Consider the following 19,230-nt stretch of genomic DNA (forward strand, 5'->3'; position numbering starts at 1 on the left):
CAGATGTATGAAGACACTCAGTGCAGCTTGATAAATTGCATTTAAGATTCTCATTGTGCATTTACCACATTCCGTGGTGCAAACACGATGCAAACCGGCTCATAAATAGGCCCCTCAGTATGATTTGCAGCGCACACAACATACTGTGATATCGCATCATGCACAGTGCAGCAATGCCACATGGGTCATCAACTTTTTAATCGCTGAAATCAAACAGAATGTTTCCATATCACAGCGCACACAGCATCGCAGCTCATGCAGCATCGCAGCACACGCATCATCGCAGTGCACGCAGCATCGCACGCAGCATCGCAGTGCACACAGCATTGCAGTGCACGCAGCAGCGCAGCACATGCAGCAGCGCAGCTCACGCAGCTCACGCAGCTCACGCAGCATCGCAGCGCAGCACACACAGCATCGCAGTGCACGCAGCATCGCAGTGCACGCAGCATCGCAGCGCACGCAACAGCGCATGCAGCATCGCAGTGCACTCAGCATCGCAGCGCAAACAGCATCGCAGCACACGCAGCGCACACCGCAGCGCAGCGCACACAGCATCGCAGTGCACGCAGCAGCGCATGCAGCATCACAGTACACGCAGCATCGCAGCTGCGCAGCATGGACTTACCTCTGAAGTTCTGTGAATGATAATTTATGATTTCTAAACAGAAGAAGAAAAAGCAAATGTAAGAGGGACAACAATGTACAGAAGGCACTGAGAGCAGAGCTGCCACCCCCCCAAGCCAAGGAGCTCCAGGCTCAACCCCCCAAGCCAAGGAGCTCCAGGCTCAACCCCCCCAAGCCAAGGAGCTCCAGGCTCAACCCCCCCAAGCCAAGGAGCTCCAGGCTCAACCCCCCCAAGCCAAGGAGCTCCAGGCTCAACCCCCCCAAGCCAAGGAGCTCCAGGCTCAACCCCCCAAGCGGAGGAGCTCCAGGCTCAACCCCCCCAAGCCAAGGAGCTCCAGGCTCAACCGCCACAAGCCAAGGAGCTCCAGGCTCAACCCCCCCAAGCCAAGGAGCTCCAGGCTCAACCCCCCCAAGCCAAGGAGCTCCAGGCTCAACCCCCTTGTCTACAGGGAGGGGGCAGGGGGGCATTTATCAAGGCTTTGATCTGCTGCGATGCCAGACAAAGTGACACATTAGTGCTTGGAGCTCCTTCGTATCAAGGGGTAGTCATGGGTGGCACACGGGCATTCACCTGCAACAACCCGTGGCTCTGAATGCAAAGCCCTATCCACCAACAAAGGACGACAGCGCTTTGAGGCAAAATTGGACACTCAACTCTACCTCAAGGTTGCCTCCACTCACGATCTCTCCGTCCTAAGCTCTACTCTGGACTCCATCCAAAACTGGATGTCAACTCATCAACTGATTCTGAATCCCTCCAAAACTGAATTCCTCCTCCTCTCCTCCTCACTCTCTCCTCCCCCGGTTCAATCATGGATGGACCAGATGAATCTACTAAACAATAAACCCATCATTGTCGACAGCGCAAAATCCCTTGGTGTTATTCTCGACAAAAAACTCAATCTAATCTCCCACATCAATTCCATTGCAAAGTCTGCCCGATACCATCTGCGCCTTCTTTGGGGGATTCGTTGCTTCCCCCGGGAGCAGGACCTTAAAACCCTGGTCCAATCGCTGGTCCTCTCCAGATTAGACTACTGCAACTCTCTTCTTACTGGCCTCCCCAAATCCCACCTGTCCCCCCTTAAATCTGTTCTCCATTCAGCAGCTCGTTTCATTTATGGGGCCAAAAGAAGTGACCACATCACACCGATGTTATCCACCCTCCGCTGCCTTCCAATCGAGGCTAGAGCTATCTACAAGACTGCCTGCATCACCCACAACGCCTTGCACTCCTCCTCTCTGTGAGAAGTTAGCCTGGCATATGATGTCCACTATTCTAGTGGGCACCTTGCACCAGTCTAAACGACCCTTATTGATGGTGGTTGTAAAGTCAACCTTATAGACAAGCTATCCTAGTGGTAGCATGGACCAGCAGTCTTAGGCTAAAACTTCAGCGAGCATGTGAAGCAAACTGTTTTACCATATATAATCCCTTGAATATCAAATGAAAGGACACCACACAAGGTATATATCAAATATATATGTATTTATTACTAACACAACCCCTCTGCACTATTTATGAGGTCAGAGATCGAGATACATCACAAGTTACTCAATAAGCATACTATAAGTTGCACAAACTACAGTTCTGCCCTAGGGGCCTCACAAACCATATACTAAGTAAGTGGTATAAGAACCACTTCAGGAATGGTGAATAGGCCTAGGGCCTAGGGAATCGCGGGGCTACACTGAACAGCCAAGTGATTGGAAGTAGGAGGCCCACGGGAGACGCCTGCAGTGTCTAAACACAGTCGCGAGTTACCATAGAGTTATAATGGGAACGTAAAAGTTACAAAGTAGTTGATTAAGGACACTTCCGGATGGACTACGGTAAAACCCTTTTAAACTAGGACACTTCGAGAGTCAACACCAACGGGAGCACCGGAGTACTCGAGTTACCTCACCCAGGGAAGCCGGGTGCATAGGGGTCTTTTCGTGTCGGGTTTCGTCGCTGTTTCCTTTGGAGAGCTGCAAAGAAGTGATGCAGACGACCAGAAGAAAAGTGTCCGGGTGGATCCAAGATGTGAAGAACCTGAAAGCAGAGAGGACAGAGTCTGGGTCACTAGCCAGTGACAGGAAGGAACCAGGAAGGAACCAGGCGATGTCGAGTGATTTCAGGTGAAGAGGTGAAGCTTGTCTCTGCAGCCACGAGGACCAGGAGGCGTCGATGACAACCAAAAGCTAGATTCAAGCTGTCCCACAAAAGATCTGGCTGTGTGCGGTGTCGGTATCCAGATTGGACCCAACAAACCTTGGCAAACGCAATCCACGCAGGAGATGAAGATTGGCTTCGGGTCAGACCAGTAAGATCTGAGGAGCTTCTCCTTTGCAGGGAAGCTGGGCGAGCCTGGAGCAACCAGGCCAGTGGTGTAAATTCAAAGGTTCATCTTCAGGGGGCTCACTAGCCAACTGGCTAGCAACTGGGAAGACGCGCCAAGCTGAAATGCAAGAGCAGGCCCCACGCGGCACTCGTGGAGTGTGGAGGGCTGAGCTTCAGTGCAAATGGCGCTCGGGTCTGGGGATTCTCAAACCCCAATGCACAACTGCGAGGGTGCCTCGGGAGTTGCACTGTTACTAAAGTGCAGGATGTCCAGGGAGTCCGGTCCCACGTCTTTTGTGTCTGCCACGGGTCTCAGCTTTGCTGTGGATGTGGATCGGATTCGGAGAAGTCTGGAAATCTAGTTCCTGAGTAGCTGAGTCTTCGGGTTCCAGCAGGAGCGTCAACAAAGCAGACCGGAAAGTTACTGGTGGTGTCTGTTTGCACAGGGTGGTCACTCCTTGACCACAAGGGAGATGTCTTCAGTCTTCTAGTCGATATAGAATGTTGTAGGTCCAAGAGTTTTGTTTCAGAGTTTCGTTCCAGGATAATCTAAAGTCTCTAGACTCAGCTCCTATCTTTATACTTATCTAAAGGGCTGGATTGCCTGCTAGGTCCCACCTATAGGTGGACCCTGGGAAGGGGGTGGTTACACCCCTTTCCCTTTGTCCAGTTTCGCGCCAGAGCTGGGTTTGGAGTGCCCCAGACAATGGGTTTGAACCGGGCTATGCATGGAGCACCTTGTGTGCCCCAGGCAGTGTCTGGAAAATCATCTTTCCATTCAACCCACCTTGCCCCAATACACTACCGGCTGTCTAGCACCTCTCTCGACAGGAAACCTATTGTCCAGGCCTCCCTCGCTGGAGTTTCCCCCAGCTGCAAGAGGTCAGACTCGTGTCTGTGGCAGCAGCATCTATTTTGAGATGCTGAGGCTCTGTTTAACTTTAACCGGGTAAAGCAGGAACTACATGTCTTCTCCCTCTAGAAGGGGGGAATGCTACCCCCACCGCCAGAACTGGCGAGGGGGTTGTATTCCAAAGTGTTTGACACCTTACATAACATGTTTCAATAAAGTCAAACCAAAGTTAGCATTAACTGCGAGGATCATAATGCACTTAAGAGTATATGGTATGGCTATATCATAGAACAGCTATAAGGACATGATTCTGAAAGTTGCAGAAGGGCTCAGCTCATGCTAGGGCACCTCTCACACAAAGCCAAGCACTCTGCCACCAGGATTGTCAAGGCCTGCCATAGGAGTGACTTATAGGTGCATATGTGTCTATATATAAGGGTAGATATAGATATACTATATCTAAGTAAGGGGTGATTACACAACCTTACCCCAGCTGAGTGATCAGCCTGTGGTGTCAGTTTGGAGGGCCAGCCAGGAGTGGCATAATACATGCTGCAGCCCCTGGTAGGTCTTGGATGCACCTATGCCCTGGGTACCTATGGTACACTATTCAGGGGCTCACAGAGGTGACCCAATATCCAATTTGGTATGTACCTAAAGTACATGGAGTCCATTTTATAGAGAGAACAGATAGCCTGGGGCCCTGAATAGCAGGATCCCAGGCCAACTAAGTCAAAAACCAGCTAAACACTAGGCAAAAAGTTGGGATAACCATATAGTCAGATATCCAGTGGCGGATCGTCCATGGGGGTGTTTGGGCACCGCCCTACTGCTTTCTCGCCGTGTGAGAAGGCAGAAACAAATGGTAGTTATTACCGTAATAACTACCATTTGTTTCTGTCTTCTCGCACGGCAAGAAAGCAGAAGTTAGAGTGGGCGGTGTTACTTGAGGGCAGGGGGGAGCGGCTTTGCCCACTGTTGTTAATACTGTCTGTTTGGGCAGCCTGAGAGGCTGTCCAAACAGACAGTATTAACAACAGTAGGCAAGCCGCTCCCCCCTGCCCTCGAGTAACACCCACTCTCCCTGTCTCTCTGTATGCTGCAGCGTACAGAGAGAAATTACGTGGGTAGGGCAGCTGGCCGAGCCAATCACGGCGCTGGTTGCGGTGGAGGGGAGGGAGGCTGCCTGCAGCCTTCCTGTTGATGAGAGCCCAGACGTCAGACGAATTCAAAATCCAGGACGGCAGGAGTCGGGATTCTGCAGTCTCGGGACTTAAGAAAAGCGGGAAGCCAAAGCCAAGGTAAGTTTTATATAATATTTTACTGGCAGAAAATCCAGGAATTCCCTTCTAGGGTCTCTCGAAATGCTCACGTCAAATGCCTGCACACAATTTCACATACTCCCCAGACTTTACCTTTTCCCCCATAGGCTTCACTCAGTAGACCCCAGATGTTGGACGCTTGCCCCCGATGCCTCACTGCACAGGCTGATATCACCGACATGTCCATCTACACAACACTTTTGGCAAGCATATTAAATTATATTGTCCACAGTCCTGGTAACAGAGCGTGCTGTTGCAGAACATCCACAAGGTCGTTTTCGCTGTCTTTTCCCTAGGCCAGAAGAAAAAAATTTCACCACTAAATGTATCGACCTCACTTTATTACTGGCCAAATTAGTACGTTCAATGCATGTGAAGTCCCCCTTCTCACCCTTGCTGGCGACATGGAGAAAATAAGTTATTAATTGGGCTTGACCGAGGATACAGCCCTCCGTAACAAAGAGGGGAGTGCGAAAGAGACAGATCAGAGAATACTGGGGTACCTTAATTCAGAACTTTACAACAAGCAGCAAAGACGATGTCAGACCGCCCTCGATCTCAGAGTAGGTAGGGCACAGCATACATACTGTTGGACAGGCCTCGTGGCCAGGCTGTCCCCTCCCCGCATGGCGGGTCGCGGACCCCTGCTCCTCCGGCTCCCCGGACAAGAACCACCCCCGCAGCCCGCCGGGGCAACCTCCGGCCCTTCCCCGACGGAACCCTGGCTCCTGAACACCACCGTATCGGCTGGCCCGGGTCCTTTCCAGAACCCCTGTCCCCGGCCCAGCCGCCATTTTGGACACTACTCGACCAGGCCTCGTGGTCTCGGGTCGACCTCGGCCTCGGGCCCAGCCAGGCCCCGACATCGAGGCACCACCATCCACCCAGGGGGTAAAGAGACCACTTGGCAGGTCAATGGGAGAAGGAGTGTCAACGGCTCCCCTCCGCCAGGTGTCGATCGCCCCAGCCTCCCTGGGCGCTGGCTCCACCCCCCTGCTGGGTGTCTGGACTCCCTCATCCCGGACCCCCCGACCTCCAAGTGCGAGGGTCCGGACATCAAAGGGCGCCAGGCCTATAACTGGGGCAGCTCCAGAGCAGGAAGGCAGTTGGATCCTGGAGTCGAGAGACACCGAGACGAACTCATCTTGAAGGCCTGCTGGCGCTGCCGCGGCCCATCCTTTCGTGAACCATCTTGAAGGCCTGCTGGCGCTGCCGCGGCCCATCCTTTCGTGAACCATCTTGAAGGCCTGCTGGCGCTGCCGCGGCTCATCCTTTCTTGAACCATCTTGAAGGCCTGCTGGCGCTGCCGCGGCCCATCCTTTCGTGAACCATCTTGAAGGCCTGCTGGCGCTGCCGCGGCTCATCCTTTCGTGAACCATCCCGAAGGCCTGCTGGCACTGCCGCGGCCCCTACTTGCGAACCATCAGCTCGAGGATTGTGAGCTCCACACCTGCTACCCCCGTACCGGTCCGGTACTGAGACTGTCCCGCTACCCTTCCCCCCAAAGAGACTAGAATTGACAGGGTCCTTGTATCCTGGTCCTGCTGTACCGTCAATTACCTTGCTCTTAAGAAATATAAAAGTGTGAAGAACGCGTCCCTGTGTGGTGTCTATCTGTGGGGGGGGAAGTTACCTGTCTGTACGATTACCGGGGAGGACCCTCACCGGAGGCCTCTCCCCCCTGTACTCGGCCGACCCTCCGGGTCCCCGTCTAACATTGGTGGCCAGCGGCGCGATCCAAGCCGACGCATAATCGTACAGAGAGTAACTCACCCCACGACACACAGCAACCATGACGACAAAGGAGAGTGGAACAACGGAAAAATTTCAGATGGAAAAGCTGGAAGAATACAGCCACAAAGAACTAAAGCAATTTTGCATAGAGCTGGGCTTTGCTACCACGGGACTGAGCACGAAAGATGACCTCAAGCACGCCTTAGAAGCTTGGGTGGAGACGGAAACATCCCCACCCCAAAATCAAAGCCTCGAGACCACCGAAACAAGTACCACCCCTGCAGACGAAAGAAGATCGGGCCTCTCGTCCGAAGAGGCCCGAGAACGGGAGAAAAGCCGGCTCCACGAATTGGAGCTGGCTCGACTCCGCTTAGATGGAGAACTCAAATTGGCAGAGAAAAAAATAACACTCGAACACTTACGGCTCAGGGAAGAACGAGAAGAGAAAAAGAGCCAGAGGGAGCTGGAAGAAAAAAGACTAGCATACGAGCATGAGCGCAACTTGAAGGAGCTAGAAATTCGACGGCAGAACAAAGACCTCGGCTTCTAGGGGCACCCAAGCCCCACTGCTCCGACAGACCCCAAGGTCCACATCCCCAAGGACGTCGTCCGGGAATACTACCGGAACGATGATATCCAGCAATGGTTTAAAGCCTACGAGGTAGCAATGACCTCCCACCGAATTCCACGGAGCGACTGGGGAGCCGGGCTATGGGGTAAATTCGTTAACGAAGGAAGAGACGCCCTGCTGCAACTCCCCGACCACCAGATGACATCCTATGACCACATGAAGGCCGCCCTCCTCACTCGCTATGGGCTCACGCCCGAGATGTACCGGCAGAGATTTCGGGACTGCAAACGGATCCCTGGTACAACTTGGGTGGAGTATGTGAACTTTTTTAGCCGAGCCTTGGAGGGATGGATCAAGGGCAGCCAGGTCACCACCTACGAGCAATTATTCAACCTGATTGTATGGGAGCACCTCTCCAATAATTGCTTTGTCGAACTGAGACAGCACCTCCTTGATAGTAAACTGACCGAACCTCGGAAACTCGCCATCGAAGCAGACCGATGGGAAAGCACCCGAGTCCCTCGAAACTGGCCCAGCGAGCAAAACAGAGCCTCCCAAGGGCCCCACCGGCCACGGGGAGGAGGAGGAGGCCAGGGTCGGGGCCGGGACACCGTCACCGTGCCCTCCACTAGCAACCCCCCGCCCCCGGCCGGAAGAGGTAGCCCTCCAACGCGACCAGGTTTCCGCGCCAACGTTACCTGCCACAAGTGCCAGCGACCCGGCCACTACGCCAATGATCCCAACTGCCCGAAAAATCAGAGTCCCATGAACCGCCAGATCACCGCCGCCGCTCTGGGAGAAGAGCTAGGCCAGGAAGACGCCGAAGAGTACGAGCCGTACCAGCCCGAGTGGGAACCAGCTGCAATGTCCCTGGTCTGTCTAGGAGAGAGGGACATGGTCCCGCGGGCGCCCATCCCCGCCAACACGCAGAAATACAGCCAGTGGGTCACAATCAATGGACGCCGGGCGGAAGCCCTCCGTGACACAGGGGCCAGTGTGACCGCAGTCCGCTGCCACCTGGTGACCCCTGACCAGATCCTACCAAATGTACTTTGTCCAGTGCGGTCGGCAGACAACTCCGAAAGCCTGTGCCAGATGGCCCGCATCCCCTTCGAGTGGGGGGGGGGGGTGTCCGGCATGCTAAAAGTAACTGTCCGCGACGATGCACCGGTGGACTGCCTTCTAGGGAACGACCTCAAAAGCTCCCCCTGGTCAGCCGTTAAACGGAGGGAGCACCTGGGGATGCTTGGTCTCCCTGAATGGGTCTGCATAACGACCCGATCCATGGCCGCCCGCGCCATCCCCCGCCAAGAGGAGCCAGAGTGGCCCGAGCCTCCCCCACTGATTGTCACCGAAGAAACCACCCCTGAGCCTGGTCCTCCGGGGTCCGACAACGAAGAACGGGATCAGCCCCCAGACCTCCCGGAGCTGGCCCAGTGGCGCCAAGAAGGTGGCCCCACTCAGGAACAGTTCCGCCAGGAACAAAGAGCGTGTCCCTCCCTCGAGGGCCTCCGACAACAAGCCATAGCCCAGAGCGCAGGGGATACATCGGGGGCCCACTGGATCTACTGGGACAACGAGCTGCTCTACAGTGAGCAAAAGATCGCCGAACTTGGAGCCAGCCGGGTGCTGGTGGTCCCCCTCCGATTCAGAGACGTCCTATTGAACTTGGCACACGATGTGCTTCTTGCCGGGCACCTGGGGCAGGACAAGACGTACAGCCGCCTGGTGACCCACTTCTACTGGCCGAAGATGCGGAACGATGTAGCGAACCACTGCCGGGCCTGCCCCACCTGCCAGGCCAGCGGGAAAAGCGGTCGAAAACTGAAGGTCCCCCTGCAACCCTTTCCCATCGTCACCACCCCCTTTGAGCGGGTGGGAATAGACATTGTGGGGCCCCTGGAGCCCCGGACAGCACAGGGACACCGGTTCATCCTTGTCCTGGTGGACCATGCCACCCGCTATCCCGAGGCCATACCTCTCCGGACCGTGACGGCGCCCGTGGTGGGCCGAGCCCTGATGGGGATCTTCTCGCGGGTGGGCTTCCCCCGAGAAGTCGTCAGTGACAGGGGCACGAACTTTATCTCCAAGTACATGAAGTCCCTATGGCAACAGTGCGGGGTCACCTACAAATTCACGACCCCCTATCACCCGCAAGGGAACGGACTAGTAGAACGATTCAACCACACCCTCAAAGGGATGATCATGGGCCTGGAAGAACCCTTACGTCGCCAATGGGACGTGCTGCTCCCGTGCCTCCTGTTCGCTTACAGGGAGGTCCCCCAGAAATCCCTGGGCTTCAGCCCGTTCGAACTCTTGTATGGACACCCCGTCCGGGGCCCCCTCAGCCTAGTCAAAGAAGGATGGGAGGTGGCCCCTCAGAAGACTCGCCCTGATGTATACAAGTACCTCTTGACTCTCCGTAACCAGACCCGGCGGTTCAGGGAACTCGCCAAAGCCAACCTCGAAGCCAGCCAAGAGGACATGAAGCGTTGGTATGATCAGAATGCCTCATCCATCGAGTTCGAGCCGGGACAACAGGTCTGGGTGATGTCCCCGGTTGAACCTTGCGCCCTCCAGGACAAAGGGACAGGACCCTTCAAAGTGGTGGAGCGCAAGGGCCCCGTCACCTACCTGGTGGACCTGGAGTCCCCCCGAAACCCCCTGCGGGTCCTCCACGCCAACAGACTCAAGCCCCACTTTGTACGCTCTGAACTTAGCCTCCTGATGGCTACTGACAGTGGGGCTGAAGAAGACTCCGAGCCCCTCCCAGACCTCCTGAAAACGCTCGAGAAAGACGGCTCCGTGGAGGGAGTCCACCTCTCCGAGGCCCTGTCCCAAGCACAACGCCAAGACTGCAGAGAACTGCTTCTACAGTTTGCCGACCTGTTCTCCCTCATCCCTGGGGTCACCCCCTGGTGCCTCCACGACGTTGACCCCGGGGATAGCCCCCCTATCCGACACTGGGCGTACAGGGTGCCTGATCGAGTACGCGCCTGCATCCAGTCGGAAGTCTCCAAGATGCTAGCTCTGGGAGTGATCGAGCCTTCCGACAGCCCCTGGGCCAGCCCCGTCGTGTTGGTCCCCAAGGCCGCCGCCCCGGGCGTCGCCCCCGAGCTCAGGTTCTGTGTAGACTATCGGGGTCTGAACGCCGTCACCAGGACCAACGCTCACCCCCTTCCCCGGGCAGATGAGCTGATCGACCGCATGGGGGCCGCCCGCTACCTGAGCATCTTCGATTTAACAGCGGGCTATTGGCAGATCGGCCTCACTCCAGGTGCCCAGGAGCGATCCGCCTTCTCCACCCCGGACGGCCACTACCACTTCAAGGTGATGCCATTCGGTATGAAAAACGCACCCGCCACCTTCCAGAGACTCGTGAACAAAGTCTTCGCGGGTCTGGAGGAATTCAGCGCCGCCTATTTGGACGATATTGCTGTGTACAGCCGCCACTGGGCAGAACACCTCCACCACCTCCGGGAGGTCCTGAACGCCCCCCGGCAGGCCGGGCTAACCATCAAGGCCAGCAAGTGCCAGATCGGCCAAGGGTCCGTGACCTACCTGGGACACCAGGTGGGAAGTGGCCTGGTGGCCCCCCTCCAGCTCAAGATTGCCGCCATCCAAGCCTGGGAGCCCCCGGTCACCCAGACAGAGGTCCGAGCCTTCCTGGGGCTCACCGGGTACTACCGGCGCTTCGTAAAAGACTATGGCAGCATTGTAGGGCCCCTCACAGAACTCACATCCAAAAAGAACCCCCAGAAAGTCAACTGGACGCCGGAATGTCAGACGGCCTTTGAGAACCTGAAGTCCGCCATGTGCACCGCCCCCGTACACCAAGCCCCCGACTACAGCCGGGAATTCATAGTGCAGACGGACGCCTCAGATCATGGCATAGGGGCCGTCCTCTCCCAACTCAACACCGAGGGGGTCGATCAGCCAGTGGTCTTCATCAGCCGACGCCTGCTGGCCCGAGAACAGCGCTGGAGCACCATCGAGCGGGAGGCCTTCGCCGTAGTATGGGCCCTCAAGAAGCTCCGGCCCTATCTCTTCGGTACCCACTTCCGGGTACAAACAGATCACCGACCCCTGCAATGGCTAATGCAGATGCGGGGAGATAACCCGAAGCTGTTGCGTTGGTCCATCTCCCTGCAGGGAATGGACTTCACTGTGGAGCACCGCCCAGGCCAAGATCACGCCAACGCAAGCGGATGGCTGACTCTCCCTGCCTTCAGCTGGGGGGGACGCATGTTGGACAGGCCTCGTGGCCAGGCTGTCCCCTCCCCGCATGGCGGGTCGCGGACCCCTGCTCCTCCGGCTCCCCAGACAAGAACCACCCCCGCAGCCCGCCGGGGCAACCTCCGGCCCTTCCCCGACGGAACCCTGGCTCCTGAACACCACCGTATCGGCTGGCCCGGGTCCTTTCCAGAACCCCTGTCCCCGGCCCAGCCGCCATTTTGGACAATACTCGACCAGGCCTCGTGGCCTCGGGTCGACCTCGGCCTCGGGCCCAGCCAGGCCCCGACATCGAGGCACCACCATCCACCCAGGGGGTAAAGAGACCACTTGGCAGGTCAATGGGAGAAGGAGTGTCAACGGCTCCCCTCCGCCAGGTGTCGATCGCCCCAGCCTCCCTGGGCGCTGGCTCCACCCCCCTGCTGGGTGTCTGGACTCCCTCATCCCGGACCCCCCGACCTCCAAGTGTGAGGGTCCGGACATCAAAGGGCACCAGGCCTATAACTGGGGCAGCTCCAGAGCAGGAAGGCAGTTGGATCCTGGAGTCGAGAGACACCGAGACGAACTCATCTTGAAGGCCTGCTGGCGCTGCCACTGCCCATCCTTTCGTGAACCATCTTGAAGGCCTGCTGGCGCTGCCGCGGCCCATCCTTTCGTGAACCATCTTGAAGGCCTGCTTGCGCTGCCGCGGCTCATCCTTTCGTGAACCATCCCGAAGGCCTGCTGGCACTGCCGCGGCCCCTACTTGCGAACCATCAGCTCGAGGATTGTGAGCTCCACACCTGCTACCCCCGTACCGGTCCGGTACTGAGACTGTCCCGCTACCCTTCCCCCCAAAGAGACTAGAATTGACAGGGTCCTCGTATCCTGGTCCTGCTGTACCGTCAATTACCTTGCTCTTAAGAAATATAAAAGTGTGAAGAACGCGTCCCTGTGTGGTGTCTATCTGTGGGGGGGGAAGTTACCTGTCTGTACGATTACCGGGGAGGACCCTCACCGGAGGCCTCTCCCCCCTGTACTCGGCCGACCCTCCGGGTCCCCGTCTAACACATACGGGAACCATCTCCTAACAACTGTGGAGAAAGCATTTAAGTCAACAGCCCCCTGCCTCGCCTGTGCCAAGTATTTTCGAAAGCCCTGTTGTTCATCTCCTCCACCCATTCTACCTGACCTAACCCCCTTTTAAAACGTCACGATTAGGGTTCAGCATAGTGTGCACCTCCTCATCTATTTCGTTCTGTATAAGGTCAAGAAAGACTATACTCATCGGTGTGGTGGGTTTCTACGGCAAGGGTGGAAAGGGTTGGTGATTTTTGTTCGAAAGTGTTGGTCTTTGCTGCAGGCATTATTTTTGAGTATCCATGTTTCACTCCTATGTATGTTTGATGTCTTGTCACGAGAATGAGAGTTTTTTATCATACTGACAATACGTTGACATGTATAAGCCTTGTTATGAAAGCTGCTTTTGTATAAAATGTTACAGAATGTAATCCATCCTGGTACCATAGGACATGCTCTTAAGATTGTCAACTGTCTCCTTGTTGTGCTATAAAATATTGAAATTCAAATACTCCCTTACTCCCTTCCTATCCAATCGCACGATCCTGCCTATAAAGGATGCCAAAGCTGCGGCTCTCCAGCTTTCTAACACCTTGGCGGAGGCCGTCGAATATCTTGCCCTGGCTCGGCAACACTACTCGGCCAGGAAGCTACCTTCGGCCCCCTGGTTTTCGGACTTTCTTAGGACCCTTAGACAGGGCTGTAGGAGGCAAGAAAGACTATGGAGATTAAACTTGGACCCCATAGAGAAGGACAAACATAAAACCCTCCTCAAGGGCTATAAAGCGGCAGTGTTGGCTGAAAAGAAGGCGCACTTCTCGAAACTAACTGGCTCACTTACCTCCCCCAGAGATCTGTTCAATATAGTCAACACTTTATCCTTCCTTCAGGCTCCGGACCCCATAATACCCTCCCAAGATCTTTGTGATCGGATTTCCAACTATTTCCATACTAAAATCTTGGATATTTACACTGACTTGGAAACCCTCAACGTCAATCTCAACCCCGTGATCCCGCCTTCATCCGCCGTAACTTTGGAAATTCAAGCCACCGAGCCTTCCACTGGGCTCACCCATTTTTCCCCCCTTAGGCCCGACCACCTTAATGTGCTTTTGGACAGGCTTAACTCCGGATTCCCGCTTGACCCCTGTCCTTTCAAAATCTTGAAAGAATGCAGGCAGGTACTTATGCCCCCTCTCGTGGAGGTAATGAATCTGGCTATTTCTGAAGGGATTTATCCCTCGACGTGGAAAATGGCCATTGTCAAACCACTTCTGAAAAAGCCCACATTGGACCCGGGGACTTTAAAAAACTTCCGTCCCATCTCCCTTCTCCCTGCCCCCGCTAAGCTCTTGGAGGCACACCTTAACCACCACTTGAGTGCCTTCCTCGATAGTTCCAGTTCTTTGGACCCATCTCAGCATGGCTTCCGAAGGGCACACAGCACTGAGTCGGCACTCACTGTTGTCGTCGACAGCATTTGGGCCAAGGTTGATAGCGGTCAAACAACTTTATTGGTGCTGCTTGACCTAACGGCGGCTTTTGATACTCTCTCCCCGTCTATTCTTGCTAGTCGCCTTAGCAGGGTGGGTGTAGACGGTCCCGCACTCAGCCTCCTTACATCCTTCCTTAACCAACGGCAGCAAAGGGTCAAGCTTGGCGACTTCATCGCACCAATCATGCCTGTGAAGTTTGGGGTCCCCCAGGGCTCTTCTTTGAGCCCTACGCTTTTTAACATTCATGTGGCCCCTCTCGCCAGGCTTGTAAGGTCCTTTGGCCTAGAAGTTCTTTCCTACGCCGACGACATACAGATCATGGTCTCCATAACACAATCTGTGGATATTACAGCTCTTAACTTTAAAAACTGTATGGAGGCGGTCGCTGACTGGATGGTCAAGAACTTCCTTAAATTGAATGGGGAGAAGACCGAGGTCCTCATCTTTGGAGCCAAACACGAGACCTGGTCGATGGACTGGTGGCCCCCTGCCCTTGGCATCTGCCCCACGCCCTCCTCCTTTGCCCGCAACTTGGGTGTTATCCTGGACACCACTCTTTCCCTTGAGAAACAGGTCAGCAGGACAGTCTCCACCTGCTGTGGTGCCCTGAGGATTTTAAGAAAAATCACCCACTACCTCTCCCTAGAAGCCCGCCAACAAGTCGCAGTGGCTCTTATAGCCTCCAGGCTGGACTACTGCAATGGACTTTATCTAGGCATTAACATCGGCTTGGCCCAACGCCTTCAGATTGTGCAAAATGCAGCGGCCCGGTTTGTCATGGATGCCCCGAAACACTCTTCAGGTTCGGCTATCAGGAAGAATCTGCACTGGCTTCCCATGCAGGCTAGGATAAACTTTAAGGCCCTGTGCCTTACGCACTATGCCTTGAATGGCACTGGGCCCGAAGACATTCGGTCACTTGTGTCCCCTTATTTCACTTCGCTCCTCCAACAAAAATCTGCTCATTGTCCCTCGAGTATCCAAGGCCAGATGGGGTGGAAGGGCCTTCCGAGCTCTCACCCGAGACTCACCTCCCACCCTCCCTGAGGACCTCAAGGGGCTTGCTTCCCATGCCCTTGTTCGCAAAGCACTCAAGACCTGGCTCTTTCAAGAAGCTTACCAATAACTCGCCCCCATCCCTCTTATGACCAAACAGTTGTACCATCCTAAGCGCCTTGATGCCTTCGGGTTTAGTTGCGCTCTACAAATTTAATTTCATTCATTCAAATTAAAAACTATTGAAAAAAAGGATGTTTACAATTACTAATTTTGCTCGTTTAGTCTTGACTGTACAAACATCCATAGCAGAATTCACCAGTGCTTCTCTTGCAGCAATGAAAGGAAGCAGCTGCCTCACCAGGGCCCTGTGAAGCACAATCACTGTTCTATGATAAATGATCTTTGACTAAAATTGGCGCGATTAACTCTTAAACATTGGTTCACAGCAGCCCAATTAGGGTTATAACATTTCCGTGATTATCATGAACATTGGGAAATGGATTCTGATATTTACAAGGTTGACCAGGGACCGAGGGGCTTGGATGATGACACAGAGCCTTACCACGGGCCGGGCTACTCTTTTACGGGCAGGAGGGCTCATCTGGGTTATTCTTTAGAGGGAAGGAGGGCCTCTGTGGGATGAAATGGGGTATTCTGTTTATAGTCACTGTCTAAATTACTGGATGAAGGGGTGTGTTGGACATGTTGAGGTTTCTTTCACATTCTCCTACTCTCCTAATACGCCTTCCTGTTGACTAGAGCCCAGACATCAGTGCTTGCTTCATTTTCCCCAGAACCTCCATAATGTCAGAATGACTAATCCACAAATGTTTTCACCTCACCACTTTGAAATGTCACCAGCCGCCACTGCAGATATCCACCGTCCTACACTCTCCTCGCTACCTTGCGAATAAACTGAAACTCTCTGGAGGGTCTAGACCATTTCGGAATGTGGTTAATTTACTGCTTGAACCTCCCACTTTCAAGAAAGAAAGATCGATGGCCCAATCCTTTTCTGGCAACGCAGTGAGAATCTGGAACTCACTTCCGCCTCAGCTCCGGACCACCACCTCCTCCCAGGCCTTGAAAAGTGACCTCAAAGTTCTCCTCCTTCAAAGACACTTCCAAAGTTAATTCACGCCCTCTCTATTCCCTCAAGGAAGACCTCCCATTATTGAAAGTTCTTTTCTCCATGACTATGGAAGTGCCTTCCCAGTGTGTTCTTGTGGTTGGAGTGTCTGTCATTTATTGCAGTATTATCCTTCTACCTGTGTTTGGTTCTCTTTTGGAACATGCACACGTCACTTTTCTCTTGTAACACTCTGTTTGCTCCTCTTACATTTTTTTTGCTTTCGATACTTGCACAAGTGCCACCTTTGCCTAAGTAACGTTTGTTCTTGTGCCTGAGGGTCCTCCATTTATTGCAGTATTTTACCTCTATTTGTACTTTGTTCGCTTTTGTAACCTGCACACTTGTCTCTCTTTCCTCCTGTTTTGCACCGTTTGCTCCTCTTGTATTTGTTTGTTCACAGTTGTTATTTTTGCCTCATGTAATGTAATGTTTGCTTTTGTATTTTGTTCACTTGTAATGTTCTCTTGTATCTGTTCTGTTCCTATTGTGAAGCCTCCGACGCCTTCGGGTAAAGTCCCCGCGAGAGAAAAACGCACAAATAAATAAATTAAAAATAAACAGGTCTGTTCTGGTTCAACTGGAGTGTGATCAGAGCCTGGTCTCCAAGAGTGCAGGCAGGAGGTCCAGTTACAGTGGAAGGACCCCAGAGCACAGATGTGCAGAGATCTAGCGCCATCTCGTGGCCGTCAGCAATCATTACAGGCAGGAGGAACAGTTAGTATCAAAGGACCCCAGAGCACAGATGTGCAGACATCTAGCGCCATCTCGTGGCCGTCAGCAATCATTACAGGCAGGAGGAACAGTTAGTATCAAAGGACCCCAGAGCACAGATGTGCAGAGATCTAGCGCCATCTCCTGGCTCTTAGCAATCATTACAGGCAGGAGGAACAGTTGGCACCAAAGGACCCCAGAGCACAGATGTGCAGAGATCTAGCGCCATCCAGTGGCTCTTAGCAATCATTACAGGCAGGAGGAGCAGTTGGCACCAAAGGACCCCAGAGCACAGATGTGCAGACACTCACCTCGCTTGTCAGCCTTGTCATACATGTAGACGTCTACGGAAGAAGAAGAAGAAAGACACGTCACCTCTCGGCCTCTCACATTTTACTACATATTTATCGATTTATTGAGCGATTTATAAAGCGCCAACACGGCCCGAGGGACCAGAGCTCTGCACACACGTTCTTCCTGTTTTATGAAACTTTGCTGTGTAGCGAGGACTCTGAGACGTGATGGAACCACAACCATTGCCGAAAGCTGCCGAGACTAGGGGGCTTACTTATGAGCGCCTGCGTCACTTTTGCGCCACTGGTGCGTCACTTTTTGTGACGCACCGGTGGCGTAAAAAATGCGCCATGTTGCGCCATATTTACGAAGTGATGCATCTAGGTAGATGCGTCACTTTGTAAACCCTTGCGCCAGGTATAATGTATGCAAGGGGGGCGTACCCCTGCAAGAAAGGGTCGTAGACGTGACGCAGTGAAATCTATGAGATTTCGCTGCACCACTTCTAGGACGCCAATGCGTCAAAACCTTACGCCTGCCTCATGGCAGCCGTAAGGGTGAAGAACATTGCTGGAGTTGCGTCAGGCTTCCGACACTACTCCAGCAATGCGTCACTTTTTGCATTGAGAGAAGAGCCTCACAGGAGCCCCACAAGAGCCCCACAGGAGTACCACAGCCGCCTCATAGGAGTACTACAGGAGCACCAGGAGTCCCACAGGAGTCCCACTGGAGCCCCACGAGGTCCACAGCAGCCCCACAGGAATACCACAGGGGCCCCACTGCAGTACCAGAAGAGCAACAGGAGCACCACAGAGTCCCACAGGAGCCCCACAGGAGCCCCACAGGAGCCCCACAAGAGTACCACAGGGGCCCCACAGGAGCCCCACAGGAGCCCCACAGGAGCCCCACAGGAGCCCCACAAGAGTACCACAGGGGCCCCACAGGAGCCCCACAGGAGCCCCACAGGAGCCCCACAGGAGCCCCACAAGAGTACCACAGGAGCCCCACAGGAGCCCCACAGGAGCCCCACAAGAGTACCACAGGGGCCCCACAGGAGCCTCACAGGAGCCTCACTGGAGCCCCACAGGAGTCCCACTGGAGCCCCACACCAGCCCCACAGGAGCCCCACAGGATCCCCACAGGAGCCTCACAGGAGCCCCACTGGTACCCCACTGGAGCCGCACAGGAGCCCCACTGGAGCCCCCCAGGAGCCCCACAAGAGTACCTCAGGAGCCCCACAGGAGCCCCACAGGAGCCCCACTGGTACCCCACTGGAGTCCCACAGGAGCCCCCCAGGAGCCCCACAGGAGCCTCACAGGAGCCCCACTGGAGCCCCCCAGGAGCCCCACAAGAGTACCACAGGAGCCCCACAGGAGCCCCACAGGAGCCCCACAGGAGCCCCACAAGAGTACCACAGGAGCCCCACAGGAGCCCCACAGGAGCCCCACTGGTACCCCACTGGAGTCCCACAGGAGCCCCACAGGAGCCCCACAGGAGCCCCACAGGAGCACCAGGAGCCCCACTGGAGCCCCACTGGAGCCCCACTGGAGTCCCACAGGAGCCCCACAGGAGCCCCACAGGAGCACCAGGAGCCCCACAGGAGCACCAGGAGCCCCACAAGAGTACCACAGGAGCCCCACAGGAGCCTCACAGGAGCCCCACAGGAGCCCCATTGGTACCCCACTGGAGTCCCACAGGAGCCCCCCAGGAGCCCCACTGGAGCCTCACAGGAGCCCCACTGGTACCCCACTGGAGTCCCACAGGAGCCCCACTGGAGCCCCCCAGGAGCCCCACTGGAGTCCCACAGGAGTCCCACAGGAGCCCCACTGGAGCCGCACAGGAGTCCCACAGGAGTCCCACAGGAGCCCCACTGGAG

At 54.9% G+C, this 19,230-nt stretch overlaps 1 protein-coding gene across 1 annotated transcript in view; it reads right to left on the reverse strand.

Moving 5' to 3' along the window:
• LOC144819172 (E3 ubiquitin-protein ligase TRIM39-like) overlaps positions 1-19,230 on the reverse strand; it is a 223,002-nt gene that overhangs the window by 114,974 nt on the left and 88,798 nt on the right. The window contains exons 7-8 of the mRNA XM_078677145.1: positions 17,372-17,404; positions 629-661 (exon numbers count right to left, since the gene is read on the reverse strand). Of these exons, the coding sequence (XP_078533271.1) occupies positions 629-661; positions 17,372-17,404 (66 nt within the window). The remainder of the gene's footprint in view (positions 1-628; positions 662-17,371; positions 17,405-19,230) is intronic.

The sequence above is a fragment of the Lissotriton helveticus genome, chromosome 2_1, assembly GCF_964261635.1.
Source record: "Lissotriton helveticus chromosome 2_1, aLisHel1.1, whole genome shotgun sequence".
Classification (NCBI taxonomy): Eukaryota; Metazoa; Chordata; class Amphibia; order Caudata; family Salamandridae; genus Lissotriton; species Lissotriton helveticus.